Raw genomic sequence first — 17454 nt, forward strand, 5'->3', positions numbered from 1 at the left:
TCTTCTTTGTTCTCACAGCTCACAGGAGCTCAGCTTTGGATTTGGCCCTGCCTCTGCGTGTAGGTCGCTGGAGGGCGTCTGTCTTTTTGCTCAGACAGGACGGGGTTAAAGGAGCTGCTGATTCGGGGCCTCCGGCTCACTCAGGCCGGGGGTTGGGGGATGCGGGAAGGAGGGGCACTGCGTGCGGGGCGGGCCTGCGGCGGCAGAGGCAGCGTGACGTTGCGGCAGAGGCTGGCGTGACGTTGCACCAGCCTGAGGCCCGCAGTGCGTTGTCCCGGGGAAGTTGTCCCTGGATCCCGGGAACCTGGCAGTGGCGGGCTGCACAGGCTCCGCGGAAGAGGGGTGTGGAGAGTGACCTGTGCTCGCACACAGGCCCCTTGGTGGCGGCAGCAGCAGCCTTAGCGTCTCCCGCCCGTCTCCGGGGTCCGCGGTTTTAGCCGTGGCTCGCGCCCGTCTCTGGGGTTCGCGCTTTTAGCCGCGTCTCGCGCCCGTCTCTGGGGTTCGCGCTTTTAGCCGCGGCTCGCGCCCGTCTCTGGAGATCCTTTAAGCAGCGCTCTTAAACCCCTCTCCTCGCGCACCAGGAAACAAAGAGGGAAGAAAAAGTCTCTTGCCTCTTCGGCAGGTGCAGGCTTTTCCCCGAACTCCCTCCCGGCTAGTCGTGGTGCACTAACCCCTTCAGGCTATGTTCAAGCCGCCAACCCCAGTACTCTCCCTGAGCTCCGTCCAAAACCAAAACCCGAGCCTCAGCTCGCAGCCCCGCCCGCCCCGGCGGGTGAGCAGACAAGCCTCTCGGGTTGGTGAGTGCTGGTCGGCACCGATCGTCTGTGCAGGAATCTCCCCGCTTTGCCCTCCGCACCCGTCGCTGTGCACTACTCCGCGGTCCCGAAGCTCCCCCCTCCGCCTCCCGCAGTCTCCGCCCGCGGAGGGGCTTCCTAGTGTGTGGAAACTTTTCCTCCTTCACAGCTCCCTCCCACTGGTGCAGGTGCCGTCCTTATTCTTTTGTCTCTGTTTTTTCTTTTGCCCTACCCAGGTACGTGGGGAGTTTCTTGCCTTTTGGGAGGTCTGAGGTCTTCTGCCAGCCTTCAGTAGGAGTTCTGTAGGAGTTGTTCCACGTGTGGATGTATTTCTGGTGTATCCGTGGGGAGGAAGGCGATCTCCGCGTCTTACTCTTCCGCCATCTTCAAGGTCCCCCCCTCGGGAATTGATTCTTGAAACCAACGAATATGACTGTACCCCAAGTGTCGGGGTCTGACTGTATAACTGGCAGTTGTCCAAATTAACGTCCACACTGATTATGTTTGTTAAAAAATATGTATACTTTTAAAAATTGTGGTTAAAAACATAATATAAAATTTAACCATCTTAATTAACCATTTTTAAGCATACAGTTCAGTAAAGTATATTCACATTGTTGTGCAACTAATCTCCAGAACTTTTTCATCTTGCAAAAATGAAACTTTCTACCCATTAAATAACTCCTCATTTGCCCCTCCCCAAAGCCTCTGGCAACCACCATTCTACTTTATGTTATTATGAATCAGACTACTTTAGATACCTCCTATCAGTGGAATCATATGGTATTTGTATTTTTGTAATTGTCTTATTTCACTCATGTGAAATGTAGAAAAATGGCTTTTAAAAGATATGTAATGCAAATGAAGCTAACAAATATTTTATTACTAAAATTCAACACTAACTGCTGTATTTAGGCCAATTAGAACTTACACTAAAAAATTATTTCTTGCAGGGAGTGGTAATAATAAAAGCATGCCGAATTTCATCAGCTTTATTATTACGTCTAAATTCTCTGCAAACGGTTCGCCCCCTCCTTGCCTGTTCCTGGGACAGATTGCCCCCTGCCTTGGGGGTACCATTGCTGCAAAATGTGCCTAGGAGGGCCACGTGGGACAGCTTTCCCCGGAGGCAGGCCAGGCCGGGCAACAAGAGTTGCTGCCCACGCTCACGTACTTAAATTAAAAACTGAAAGTGGGGCTTTTCAGTGACCACAGGGCATCAGCCTCTGGGTTTCTATATTCCTGCTGCGCCCTACAATGAAACCTTCAAAAGCTGTAGGAACCACTTTGATTGCATTAGGGAGCTTACTTGGGAATAAACCTCCAGAAGAGAAGTGGTATGAGCTCAGTGTAGACAACCCTCCCTTCAGGTAAACAAAAATTTTTTTTCCTGAAAGCACGTTCTTTTCCTTTAACTCATTTAACCTAATCCTATTAGTAGAGGGGGAAAAGTCATAACTAACCACTTTGCTGATCCTCAAGTGAGCACAGAACCACTCTCCAGAGTGGCTTTGTCACTGTGGCCCCAGGTGCTGTATTTATTTCTCTCCCTGTCTTTTCAGTGTCCTTTTAGAGTGGTGAATGCAAACGGTGAAGAGTCAACGAGTGTTCCCAGAATGCCTCCTCTGAACAAAAACAGGAGACCAGGCTGCTGTAAGGCTGCAGCCTCTTGTCCACAGGTTTAGCTAAGGTGAAAACCATTTGTTCCTGCAAACTGAGGAGATGGAGAGACCTAACTCATCCTTGAGCTACAATCTTGGCCTCACTCTGCAACAAGCCTAAGCTTCACTATCATCATTTCACTATGTGATCTTAGTCAAATTACTTGACCCCCATAAAAATAACCACCCTCAGGGCTATTGTGAGAATTAAAAGAGCAGCTGAAGCTTGTGGCACTCAAGAAAGATTCACTCCTAGTCTCTTTCCTTCATCGAAACCTCTATTCCCAAACTTTTCTTTCTGCTCCACTAAGAGCTGTGTCTATAAAACCTTTCAGTGCGCTTCTCCTGTCATCTTTGATGCCCTTCTTATTTGGGAACAAGAACTCCCCACATAAGGTACCTTGACTGTGGGAGGTAAAACCCTAGGGGGAGGCTCCAGAATATATAGGACATGTCAAAAATAGGGTTTAATAAAGAACATGAAAATAACATTAAGTACCCATCACACACAAACTCCTTATAACGTAGAACATATAAACTAAAGAGTACCATCTCAGGATAGGGCACAGGGTCCTGATGTATGTTCATACCAAGAAAAGAGAGGAAGTTTTAGAGTGGGGGGCCTGGTGCAGGCAGACTTGTGCTAGAGCAGGTTTAGGGAGACGTCGATGACTATGGAACCTCTGTGCTCCTTGTTTCCTACAAATGGGCCTCCAGTGGCCTCATCCAGGCAAGCCCCAGCCTCCAGAGAGCAGTGATGCTAGCGATGAGGCATCTTGACCTGACTCTGCCGACCCTCCTGACCACTCATTCTACCAGGACTGTATTGGGTTGGAGTTTGGGTCTAGCTATCACGGTGCATGTAGTAAGTATTCAATAAATAATGACAAAGCTATAAATAAGGAGCTAAAATTTAACTGAAACTCTTTTATGCTCAAGTATAATCAGCCAGCCAACCAAAATTGTAACTGTTAAACAGTAAATAATGTTAACAATAATAATGTAAATACATTGCTGTTTTGTGTATCCAGTGAAGGTTATAGGATATTGAATGCCTAATGGGAGGAAGGGGTTAATATAAGGCAGAAGACTCCCTGCAAGGGAAGGAAGGTGATTCTTAAGACATGCCTCTGTTTCCAGTTTTGCTGAATCAAACCTTGTTACCCCAGCTTACCAAGAGACAAATGTGGAAGTGTTTGAACACTGGGATAGATGTATAACTGAATAGGAACCTTGCTGCTGAACCATGCAAAGGACACTGCTTTGCATGATTAAGAAAGCTTTTCATGCTAACTCATAGTTCAGTGTGGCTCATTCCCAAGTGAACTGAGCTACACTGTCAGGGCTCTTGGTTGTGAACAATAAAAACAAAATCTGATTAATTTAAGCAGGAAAAGAATTGATTAGAAGAATAGAGTAGTTTGCAGAATCAACAGGAAGGCTGAAAAACCAGGCTCAGTGAGCAATCAAGCAAAGGAGGCAAAGCCACAGCCCTGCCCCAGCAAAAGTGTGCTTAGGAGGCTGCCACAGATACCCTTGCCCCAGACAGTCACTGTCACACCACTGGACCTAAACATATATAGGACCTCTGCCTGGTCCTGAAACTTTGTTTCAAGCCCTCAAGATTCAAAGTCCTCTGATCTTAAAACTTACTACAAAGCTACAGTGATTAAAACAATGTGGCACTAATATAAAAGCAAACACATAGACTAAAGGAATTGAGAGCCTAGAAATAAACCCTCACAAATATAGCCAAATTATTTTGACTAGGGTGCCAAGACCATTCAATGGGGAAAGGACAGTCTTTTCACAAATGGTGCTGAGAAAACTTGATATCCACGTGCAAAAGAATGAAATTGGACCTGTATCTAACACCAAATGCAAAAATTAACTCAAAATGAATTAAATACCTAAATCTATGGCCTAAAACTATATAGAAGAAAACATATGGCAAAAGCTTCACAACACTGGATTTGGAAATGATTTCTTGGATATGACACCAAAGGCACAGGCAACAAAATTTAAAAAATAGATAAACTGGACTTCATGAAAATTAAAAAATTTTGTGTATCAAAAAACAATATCAACAGAGTAAAAAGTCAATGCACAGAACAGGAGAAAATATTTGCAAATCACATATCTGATAAGAGATTAATATCTAGAATATATAGAGAACTCCTAAAACTCAACAACAGAAAACAAAAACCACCCATCTCAGAAATGGGCAAAGGACTTGAATAGACATTTTTCCAAAGAAGATATACAGATGGCCAATAAGCACATGAAGCTCAACATCACTAATCACTGGGGAAATATGAAATCAAAATTATGAGATACTACTTCACACCCATGAGGATAACTACTATGAAACTAACCTGGGTGGAATTCTTCATTCTCCTGTCTGTACTTGCTCTGCCCAGCTTTTCCAAGCTACCCTACGGCATCCATAGTGTGGAAGATCTGTCAACACTGCAGAAAAGTCAGTGTGTCTTTTTCAAAATGAAGAAGACAGATCCTTGACTTTATTCATAATAACCAGCACAGCACTTTCATTTACTCACTCGTTCATTTAACAAATATGTACTTTTAATGTCTGGCACAGAGTTCAGTCCTGGAAATATGGTTGACATATTCACAGCCCTAATGGAATGTATAGTCCAGTGACCCAATCTTCAGCCCCTAAGGAATGCCATAGAACACTCTTCTCTTGAGGCTTTTTTAATAAATGCCCACATTCTCATCAATTTGATGGCCTCCAAAGTCTATGCCTAAGAAAACAAAAATGGCCCAGATAACCCCTCAAGTTACCCTTATCCTATGGGATGTGTAAAATTTTCAGATTTTGAGCTTTTTCATATTTTAGAGCTCTCATAAAGAGATGATTATTGAGGAATGGAAATTATGCCTTTAAACCAAGCTCCCTTAAAACAACAAAACAGCCAGCTGTACCCTGTTTCTCTAATTACAATCAGGAGTATTTCACACAAGGAGGTACAAGACTAAGCCCACAGAGACACTCTGGTGGTCCCCAGGTATTCCCTCCCACCCCATAGTCTGCCTTCTTGTAGAATACAATTGACTTTTTCTTTTTTAACATCTTTATTGGAGTATAATTGCTTTACAATGTTGCGCTAGTTTCTGCTGTATAACAAAGTGAATCAGCTATATGTACACGTATATCCACATATCCCCTCCTTCTTGCATCTCCCTTCCATCCTCCCTATCACACCCCTCTAGGTGGTGACAAAGCACAGAGCTGATCTCCCTGTGCTATGCAGCTGCTTCCCACTAGCCATCTATTTTACATTCGGTAGTGTATATATGTCAATGCTACTCTCTCACTTTGTCCCAGCTTACCCTTCCCCCTCCCCATGTCCTCAAGTCCATTCTCTAGGCCTGCATCTTTATTCCTCTCCTGCCCCTAGGTTCATGAGAACCATTTTTTTTTTTTTTTAGATTCCATATATATGTGTTAGCATACAGTATTTGTTTTTCTCTTTCTGACTTACTTCACTCTGTAGATGGACCTAGAGTCTGTCATACAATTGCCTTTTATTTTGAAAAGGCAACAAGGTTTACAGCAGCTTCTCACAGATAAGTCCCGGAGAAAACAGAATGGTCTAGGAGGGTAACTACTTGACCTCAAATTGAATGGGATATTTTCACAAATCATTTTGCATCTGTTCTTAAAACCAACATGTGACAGGCTGCCACATGGGACCAGAGATTCATTGCCAAAAACACAAGCAGTTAGTACAAATACGTAAAGTAGGCCAGGTGTAAGAAGAGGAGAATTGCCATCCTTTTGTCTCAACTGTACATTAAAAAGCCACCATTGTATACTATTAAAACAAGTTCGAGGAAACTTGGCCATGGGACATCACTGCCTGTAGGTTGCATGCCTCAAGGAATCTACCTAAGTATCAGGAGACCTTCTGGCTATACCTTTTATTAGTTGCACAATGTTGGTTAATTTGCATTACTTTTTTGGGGGTTTAAAGTCCTCAACTGTAGAGTATGAAGATGAAACCAAAAGAAACTTAAGGCCCTTTTGCTAATATAATGAAATATTTTCAGGGAATTTCCTGGCAGTCCAGTGGTTAGGACTCAGTGCTTTCACTGCTGGGGCCCAGGTTTGATCCCCGGTCAAGGAACTAAGATCCTGCAAGCTGTACCACATGGCCAAAAAAATATTCAGACCTAATATGTGCCCTACACTTTACATACACTATATCTTACAAAAAAGGATGCAAGATAACCATTATAATAATGGTTTTACTATAGATTTTATAGATGAGGGATCTGAGGCTCAGAGAGAGTAGTACACCTGGCACTCAACCCCAGGTCAGCCTGGTTCCAAAGTCTGAGCTGTTTCACCCTATAGTATTTTCCACTGTGTGTCTAGGAGCTATGCTCATAGGCCCCTCTGAGTATAGAGAAACAAGAGTTTCCCAAGGGAAACACAGTCTCAAAACCTAGGCCTAAAACAAGCCAGCAAATCATCAGGGGAAAATGCAGAAAATTGTATACAATTAAAAGGCAGAGAGGTGAGAAGAAATAAAGAAAAAGAATGGTAAACAGAAAATACAAAATCAGTATTTATGATAACAGTAAATGGAATAAATTACCTACTAAAATGCTTAGTTACAAGAAGTCATGAAGGGGCTTCCCTGGTGGTGCAGTGGTTAAGAATCCGCCTGCCAATGCAGGGGACATGGGTTCAAGCCCCAGTCTGGGAAGATCCCACATGCTGCACAGCAACTAAGCCCATGCACCACAACTACTGAGCCTGTGCTCTAGAGCCCGTGTGCCACAACTACTGAGCCTGTGTGCCATAACTACTGAAGCCCGCGTGCCTAGAGCCCGTGCTCTGCAACAGACAAGCCACTGCAATGAGAAGTCCACGCACCACAATGAAGAGTAGGCCCCGCTCGCCACAACTAGAGAAAGCCCGTGCGCAGCAACAAAGACCCAATGCAGCCCAAAATAAATTATTAAAAAAAAAAAAAAAAAAAAAGAAGTCATGAAGGATGCTGTTTCTTTCCATCTTCTGCTCTGCCTCCCTGTATCATCTTTATCTTAAGCTCAGTTCTCAAGGTCATAGGATGGCTGCTAATGCAATTGGAGCTAATGCCTCCTCATCCAAATCTGACAGGAGAGAGTCTGAGCATTTCAAGCAAGAATCCTGAATCCCTGAATCAATGACCATGGCCAGGAAAGAATGGCTTAAGCTAACCAGGACCTCATCTTTATTAAAATACTATCCTCTTTGACTTGTAAAACACCAACCTCTCCCCTTTCTTCCTACTTAACTGGACTTGCTTCCTCATTGTCCCTTACTGACTCCCAGGACCAGCTTCGAAGGTATGTGACAAGTGCAGTCACAAAGGGCTCCACTGTCACCATCTTGAAATTCTTAATACATTTTGAACAATGGGCCTCGCATTTTCATTTTGTATTAGGTTCTACAAATTATGCAGCCATTCCTGTTAACTAATCCTTTTCCCAATCTGTCTTGGGAGTGCCTTTAGGGTTGGTCCTGGACCCCTCTCTTTTTACATTCTTGCTTAGGTGAATCATTTCTATGGCTTTAAATCCTCTCAATATGATAATAAATACCAATGGTCTTATTCAGCTCAGACATCCCCGCTGAGCTCCATCTGCTTATATCTTGCCTTCTTGATACTTCAACCTGAATGTCTAATGGGCACCACAAACTTAATATATCAAATATGGATCTTTTTATTTCTCCCCCAAATATCTGTCCTCTCCCATGCTTACTACACTTGAGCCTCTTAGATAACTTTTGTACCTTGTAGATACCATCCCCCTGTCCTGACTTGAAGCACTTGTGTTTCTTGTTCCCTCTGTCCACCAGAAAGCTGTTACCATTTTGCACTCCTGCGAGCAATGCATCATAAGGTCCATTTATCCACACCCTGACCATGACAGGGTATTTTTTTCTGGTCATTGGGGAGATGGAAAAATGATTTATTATTATTGTCTTATTTTGTATTCCTTCAATTATTAAAAGGGTCAATTAATTGACATCTGCCTTTCTTCTTAGATGAACTGACTTGTTATATATATGTATTTTCCCTAATGGAGTATTCTATTAATTTTTAAGAGTCCATTATATTAAAAATATCAATTGTCTTCATAAAAAGTGAGTTAGAGCAAACCTGGGATGAGGAAGGACAAATCAAGAAATGTCAACGTAAGACAAAGCATGGTAGAAGCAAAAGGAATGTTCTTGACAATGGGAATATAAAGATCTAAAGGGAGAATGCTGCAGGCATAGGGGAAAATCAGGTGTAAATGCCTTGCTTAAGAACTGAACTTTGTGTTACTAGGTGGGTCCCCCTATGTAGTTGCCACCTGTGCATCCAAACTGTGACTCGCTTCCACGTGAACATATATTAAGAAATGGGCTTTAGTGAGACAAATCTACAAAGTCAGGGTCAGCAAGAGAAGAACGAGCAGGGGCCCACATCCTGTCACAGAGAGGTAGGCCAAGGCCAGGGGCTCTGACAGACACAGTTGAGATCCAGTTGAGGGAAGTTGCCCCAGGTTCTCCCTTCATAGGAAAGGCCAAGTGTAACCTTTGTCAGACTAGTTGATGCCAGTCTGGTTTTGGGGTGACTCAGACTAGGTACCAGTGAAAAAAAGAAGGGAATCAGGAAAAACTTGTGGGTTTTGTTTTGAGCACCTGGTAGGCAGTAGAGCTATTTCCTAATATTGGTGAAGACTAGGTTAGAGGATACTGAGCTTCAAATCCCAGTGACTGGGAGAACAGTAGTCACTGATACACACAAGGTTTGGGAGTGGGGAAATAGAAATTGGAATGAATTCCATTTCTGTCACATTGTGTTTAAGAAAGCAGGCTATTCCAGAAGTGATCAGGAGGTAACTGGTATCATTTCAGCTCAACAACCTTCAGAAAGATGAAGTTTGAAGATAAGATCCAGAACATTCTTGATTCAAGAACACAGAATTCATTTCCAATGTGAAGACCACAATTATAAGTAAGCTTCTAGAACTATCTCCATTGGCAAGCTCAATGCTCTCTATAATTGCTAGTTTTTAGTCCTCTGATCTCTCACTTTAATCTGCAGAAGCATCAACCCAGACGGTAAATGTGTTTCTATTATGACAGGAAGACAAGGAAAATTCAAAGTAACCTAGCCAGTCTAAGATCTTTTCTGTGACCATTATGCCTTACTAAAACATATGGATATACACACATGTGCCAAGGACTGTGCTAAATGCAATGTATGCATCATGTCATTATCTTATCTTCACAACAACTCTATGAGGTAGCAGGTTTGGTAACATGCTGTCAATCCGATCCACACTGGGATTAGAACCCAGACAATCCAACCTCACTGCTTTTAAAGGCAGCAACCATCTTAACTCATCTCTGGCTCAACCAATAATACTGATCATAATTCCTGGCCTATGGGAGATCACCAGAAAGAGTTGAATGAGTGAGTTAATACGTGCTCTGTGCTCGATTCCCTTTCAAACTAAGAAAATTTGTATTTCAAAACAGAAACAAAAGTAATCGATTATTTATATATGCATCTTCTTCCTTGGCTGGGAAGTAGGAGCATTGACACAAAGGTCATTTGCCTCCAGAAATAGGATTGCCAACAATCCCTAGGAGAGGGGTTCAGGTCAGACTCAAGAGTGATGTAATCATAGTTTCAATGTCTTTCAATAACAATAATACTTCATTATCATTTTCTCCATAAATGAAATGAGCAGAATCCACTGATATTTAGGAAAATCATGCAATTTTTAAAATGTTGTATTGCAACTACAGTTTTAGCTTTGGGAAAATTCAACCTATTTTAGACATATAGTTCAAATGTGTACTTTAGGGAAAAAAGGCTTAAAGCCTTCTGGTGTGTTTCATTATTCCTATCCATACCCATCATTCCCTTTTCTTCCCTCAGGCACTTTCTGCTACAGACAGATGCACTGCTTCACTAACTCAGCCTCCCAGGCTTAATTTGCTTGGCTGTATCCACATCTTTCACTGCCCCTCCTTAAATCAGACCACATTCTCTTTTGCTATTTTTGACCATTTAAAAACATTTTTTCCACTCCACAGGTCATTTTAAATTATATAATTATGAAATTAAGTAAATAACTGGGATATCTGAGTGCTTACCATGTACTACAAAAATCTTTACATGTATTATCTTTAACCCTCAAAACCATATTGTTGTCATTTTACATATGGAGAAACTGAGGCCAAAAAGGTTAAGATCATCAATGTAGGAGCTTGAATTAAACTGCAAAAATACAACATTTGCTGGCAATAAACAAAATATCTTTATTATGATTGTTTTAATGGTTAAAATTTGCATGTTTCCTAGATAAAGTAGTCCGTAACAGGATTAAAAAATTACAAAAAAGCAAGCTTCTTAATGATTCATTTGAATTAACTATAAATTAAAATGCTAATTATTTAATACCTTCTAAAATAACACAAAATATATTCAATATGTAATACAAGCCTTAATAATCTGATTCTCCTTTTATGCAATTATTTACAAACTCTGAACTAAAAGAAAAACATATGGCTAAATGGTGGAATTAAAGAACAAGTATGTTCTCAAATAGTTTTATCCTAAGTAATCTATTCTTTGGAGTAGAAATACTCACTTAATACAGTATGTTAATTATAATCAATTTTAGCTACACTTTGTTGGTGCAAATTTAGCCCAATTTAAATTCCTGTGTGCCTAGAAATCACAACTATTCTCTTTAAAAGCTACTAAGAATTTATAGCACAGTTTAATATTCAGACTGATATCCCACCCTACTTATTTTAAAGGTACAGAATTTAATGATACCTTCTTTTGATAAATGGAACTTACTAACAATGTAAAGCATTTTCCTTTCTAAACTGTATAGTTTTATTCAGTTATCTATATAACAATGTTATAAACTAGTAAGCAAAGCAAGCAGCATTACTTTTTTTAAATAACATCTTTAATTAAAGTTTTTGCAAAGGTAAAATATTAAACTTAAAATAGGTCTTAGTACATCAAAATACTAAGTTCTCTAATTGTATTCCAAGATGGTCTTTAAAACATAATATCCCATATATCACAGAAGAGCAACCTTGATCTGCAATTGTACAGAATGAATTTTACAAACATAATAAATATATTTACGCCCTTACACATAACAGTATGTACAACAGCAGTTGACAATAGTAGCTCAGAACAGCAAAAAGGATTAGCCCCTCCCCCCAATTGTAGCCCTGATACATACTGGATGATTTAAGGAAACTTGAAATAGTAGCTACCAACTCAATGTAGTTCTTCCCTTAAGAGAGAAGAAAAAAACAAGTTTATCTTGTTCCTCAAAATAAACAAAAATATCAAGTTTGGTGTGCTCTTCCTTAAACCATAAAAAAATGACAAAAAACAGACTAAGGCAGGCTTAAAAAGGGAATACAAACTTCAGAATAATTTCCATAACATAACAGATTAAAATGCAAAACTATTTAAAACAAACCCATGAGGAGATATATAAAGTAACTATTTTTTAACCAATGAATTCAAAATCTGAAATAGCTGATTCAGACAGATAGGTGGGAAATAGACATATGAAATAAAATGAAAATGTACAAAGATGGATCAATAAAATATTACATTGCACAAAAGCTCAAAAAAGTTCAAGATGAAATAATCTGAAAATAGAGGAATTTTCTCAAGTGGAAGAAAAAGCTAAGTTATAAAGGGGACTCCCAAGAAAATTATGTCTGATTTCCTATACAAGGTGTATTTATCTTCTGAAAAGAATGGTGACGTTATTGCTATAAGATAATCAAAAATTACTCTTAGAAGGAGATAACCCTCTTCATTCCTCCATAAAAGCCAGGAAAAAAGAAAACCAAATCCTTGATTTTCATATAGCAAAAGAAAATCTTTATACAAAAGCTATTATATTTTTATGTTCTTGCTGTCTAAGCCAGTCTATTACAGTATGCTCTTCAAGAACACATTTTAATCACTATACACACTGCTCAAATCTTGATGTATCCCTAAAAGAATAACATCAAGGTGGCTTTGATTTTAAGAGAGGCAACAATATAAACGTGGTATTATGATGGCATTTAATAGAAAGAAATGTGAACATTTAAAAAAATATAAAAGCCCAATATAAAGATCCCCCTCATATAACAGACATTTTACTCTAGAAACTAATTGCACATTAAAGAGTTGTTTCAGCCAAATGTGGCGCTCCACAGAATTTAAATGTGCTCTCAGCCATTCAAATGGTCTGATTATCCAAACGACCACCAAAAAAGAGTACATACACTGAAAGGCACGCATTTCCACACTTTTATCTAGTACTTTTGCGTAAATTTCCTTAGCACTGCTGATTGTTTTTTAATAAAAGGTGCCATCACCATCTGTGCAAATCTAAACAAATCCTTTTCTGAAACCTTTACTTATTTCATAATACTAAGTCTGAACTATTTTCCCTCTTTGAATAAACATGTTATTTTCATTTCAAAATTCTGAAAGTGGGAATCCTTGCCTTTTCAAAGGAATGACAGAACCTAATGAAACGATTTGTTAAATAAAATGTTAAAAGCATGATTAAGAATTCAAGTACAATAAAAGATAAGCAAGTGGCATTCTTACAGCAAGCCACTCTAATAAAACTAAAACATGCTATTTGATTAAAAAGGAACACGATGCAGTAATATATAAGAGCACAATTTGGTATGCAGTGTTGTTTGGACCAGCTTTCAGAATATTCACAGGTAAAAGAAAAGCACTTGCCAAGTATGTCATAATTAATATGCAATATACACAGGTGCAAATATAAATGGCTATTTCCTGCTTCAAAATAACCCTAATGAGTCACTCTGAAAGCAGTGGTTGTTCATGTTTGAGTATAAAAACAGGCCAGTATACAATTCTATTATGAATACGAATGTTTTCATCTACATAGAGAGCCCAAAATATAAGCTGAATATCATACAGTAATCCAAGGTTCAGTAGCATAAGAACTACTAGATAGCGAAAGGGTTTTAATCAACACTGCAGCAATGCTAAACTTTTATAGGTAGTTCAGGTCATTGACTTCTTCACTGGGTAAATATAAACCTACTAGCAACTATACTCAAGGGCAAACAAACAACAGGACTTCTGTGATTTTATCCCCTCTCCCTCCTCTCCTCCCAGTCTCATTAATTAAAAAAAACAAACAAACCTGTGTGTGCTTTGAGCATAGTGGGGTAAACAAATAAACCTCCAGAAAACTAAATTAATATAGTAAAAATTAAAACCGTATCACCAGTTATGGCATCTAAATAAAACCTAACTCCTAGCATGCTAGAAACCACATTTATACCAAAGTTCAGAACATAAGTTAAAGGGACCAAGGTGGTATGTGGGGTGGGAAGCAGGCAAAAAAAAAGAAAAAGAAAAAAGATTAGCCTTTTCAAGAAAGTTTAAAGATTTGTGTTAAAAATGGAAAAACGATATATAATACCTCACAGTCTTTCTTTGCAATGTACTTTAAAGTGTTTCTATGTTACTTCTGGAAACACAAAGGCAAATAAAAGGAAGACAAAAATGGAAGACTTAAAAAAAAATCAATATACAAGTAAGTTAAACACATGAATTTTGTCAAAATAAACCATGAAAAGAATTAGGTGTAAGAACAAAGGTGAATACACAAGTTCCTACAGTTCTCCCAAGCAACTCGTTCACACTGAACATAGCACTGCCACATTGTTTTTTATAGCCCCTTACAGAATACAGAGCTATGCATTCTTAATATCATATAACATTTCTATTATTTTTAATATACAAGTCAAATTTCTATGCTTTCTTCCCGATGTGCAAACTGGAGCCCATGTCTATATTATCAATGGCCTGGAAGGGCCACCAAATGAAAGAGAGGTAAATATGTACTTAGTGGCCCACCCTCCTCTAACCCCAAAATTTCTCCCTCAAATTACAAAGTTGCATTTTAAAAGTGTGTTCACTTAGAATCATTTTAAAATTCTTTACTAGTAAACACAAAAAAACTTTTATAATTACTAAATTGTTTAATAAAATTCCAGGTCCTCACCACCTGCCCAATGCTTCAATCAATGCACAGAATGTTATCTAAATGTTTGTTTAGCTTAAAGACTAAACACATATACAAGCATATACTCTTCAGCCCAACAGGAAAAAAAATCTATCTATTCATATGTATATAATTTCAGCTAGATGGTACCTTTGTGCAATAACACTGTATTCCTGAGGAGCCACTGGGGTTTCTTTTTAAGGTCGGGGGGCTAAAAGAAACAAATACAATTTTTCTGTTAGGAAACTGAAGTTATTTTAATTCTGCTCAACTCAGATGAGACCCAAGTCTTTAAAACTACATTTAATGAGTCTCAAAACCTAATTAAAATAAATACCCATTCCTGGGTAAATTTTGTCTCCAAACTGTGATCACTGTTTACTTCCTTTAACTCTTAAATAGATGTTCCATAAAGCAGGGAAGGAAGAGGTATATATTACTGAAGGAGAACAGCAAGTAAAAATATTTAAGACCTATTATGCGTTCTAAATTGTTTCCTTATACAAGTGAATTAAAATTCAACACATATTCTTACCCTTTTGTAAAAAGCTCACACGCAATTTTTACCAAATATAACCATGTACAATAAGCAGTTTCAGTTCAATCTATCAAAAGGGAAGTTTCTTCAGTTCATTCCAACAAGTATCTTCTGACTGAACTCAAGTTGGAGGAAGGAATATAAACCAAGCTTTACATGCTAATTACCAGTGGCAGGTACCTGTATTTAAAATCGACAATTACGGTTTTCTTACACAAAATCCCAACCCTCGCCACCCCAACAACCCCAGGTGCTACAGTTCCATGGCTTGCCAGTTAGAAGTAGTGTCTGTGTTGTCAAGGTCTCTTTGTTCCAGTAGCTCCGCTTCTACTGCACTTCTCTGACATGCAGAAGTTAAGTTTTGGTTGGTATATGTCCCAAGTTTCAAACTGTCCACTTTAAATTTTTTTTTAAGTTTCTTTTGTTTTATTTATAAAAGAAAAGAACCAACTCTTCACCATTCTGCATCTCCAATGGCTTTGGAAAATATATAATCTCTTCCATTAAGATTCATAATGCCATCCTTGAGATGAAATTTCCATTTGTTTTTACTTCTGTGTATCTAAATAAATAAGTAAAAAATGTATGAGATAAAATAAAAAGAGAAAACAAACAACCACAGAAAAACCATTCACACATCAAACTTGTATATTACTGCAATTGCAAACTGGTTTCTTTTTCAATTGAGATATAACTGACATGTAACGTATTAGTTTCAGGTGTACAAAGACCATAAATAGTTACAAATTTTTTTCCTGTGACAAGAACTTTTAAGATCTACTCTTTTTGTAACTTTCAAATATACAATGTTATCAACTGTAGTCACCATGCTGTACTATATCCTCCTGATTACTTATTTTATAACTTAAACTTTGTATCTTTGACCACCTTCACCCATTTCACCTACCTCCAAACCCTCATCTCTGGCAATCACCAGTCTGTTCTCTGTATCTTTAAGTTCACTTTTTTTGTTTGAGATTCCACATGAGATCACATGGTATTTGTCTTTCTCTGTCTGATAGTTCACTTAGCATAATGCAAAGTCCATCCATGTTGTCATAAATGGCAAGACTGGCTTCTTCTAAAAGGCTGAATAATATTCAACTGTACATATACATACACCACAGCTTCTTTATCCATTCATCCACTGATGGACACCCAGATTGCTTCCATTCTTGGCTGCTGTAAATAATGCTATAATGAACGGGGGAATGCACATATCTTTCAGAATCAGTGTTTCTGTTTCCTTTTAATAAATACTCAGAAGTGGAATTGCTAGATTGTATGGTAGTTCTATTTTTAATTTTTTTTTTTTTTTTTTTTTGCAGTACACGGGCCTCTCATTGTTTGTGGCCTCTCCCATTGCGAAGCACAGGCTCCGGACGCACAGGCTCAGCGGCCATGGCTCACAGGCCTAGCCACTCCGCGGCATGTGGGATCTTCCGGGGCACGAACCCGTGTCCCCTGCATAGGCAGGCAGACTCTCAACCACTGCGCCACCAGGGAAGCCCTCTATTTTTAATTTTTAAAGGAAGGTTTACACTGTTTTCCATAGCAGCTATCCCAGTTTACATTCCCACCAATGGTACCACAGGGTTCCCTTTTCTCCACGTCCTTTTTAATTCTTGTCTTTTTGATAACAGCCATTTTAACAGGTGTGAGGTGATATACCTCATTGTGGTTGACTTGTATTTCCCTGATGATTCCTGATGTGGAGCATCTTTTCATGTATCTGTTTGCCATTTGTATGTCTTCTTTGGAAAAATGTCTATTCAGGTCCTCTGCCCATTTTTAAATTGGGCTGTTTGTTTGTTTTGATGTTGAATTGTGTGAGTTCTTTGTATATTTTGGGGATCAACCCACTGTCAGATATATCCTTTGCAAATATCTTCTCCAATTCAGCAAGTGGCCTTTTTGTTTTGTTGATGGTTTCTTCCGACGTGCAAGAGCTTTTTCGTTTGATGTAGTCCCACTTGTTTATTTTTGCTTTTGTTGCCTTTGCTTTCTTGTCAAATCAAAAAATCACCAATAAGACCAATGTCAAGGAGCTTATCATCTCTGTTTTCTTTCTTCTATGGTTTCAGGTCTTACATTCAAGTCATTTTGCACTGATTATTTTGCATGATAAAAGATAGTAGCCCAGTTTCATTCTTTTGCATGTGGCTTCCCAGTTTTCCCCACACCATTTACTGAAGGGACTGTCCTTTCCTCATTTTATATTCTTTGCTCTTCTGTCATAAATTAATTGACCACACAGGAACGGGTTTATTTCTGGGCTCTCTTTTCTGTTCTATTGATCTATGTGTCTGTTTCTATGCCAATACCATACTGTTTTGATTACTATAGTTTT

The 17454-nt window shown here is 39.1% G+C and overlaps 1 protein-coding gene across 3 annotated transcripts in view; it reads right to left on the reverse strand.

Moving 5' to 3' along the window:
- GTF2A1 (general transcription factor IIA subunit 1) overlaps window positions 1-17454 on the reverse strand; it is a 127894-nt gene that overhangs the window by 70814 nt on the left and 39626 nt on the right. For 2 of the 3 annotated variants that reach the window (XR_004348769.1, XR_004348770.1), the window contains exon 9: window positions 14717-15666. Coding sequence is in view for 1 of the 3 variants with exons in the window: in XM_032624941.1 (XP_032480832.1) it covers window positions 15559-15666 (108 nt within the window). In the remaining 2 variants the exon portion in view is untranslated. Of the gene's footprint in view, window positions 1-11436; window positions 15667-17454 lie in introns of those variants that run through there. The other variant, XM_032624941.1, reaches the window with a different exon arrangement.

Source organism: Phocoena sinus, chromosome 2, assembly GCF_008692025.1.
Source record: "Phocoena sinus isolate mPhoSin1 chromosome 2, mPhoSin1.pri, whole genome shotgun sequence".
Classification (NCBI taxonomy): domain Eukaryota; kingdom Metazoa; phylum Chordata; class Mammalia; order Artiodactyla; family Phocoenidae; genus Phocoena; species Phocoena sinus.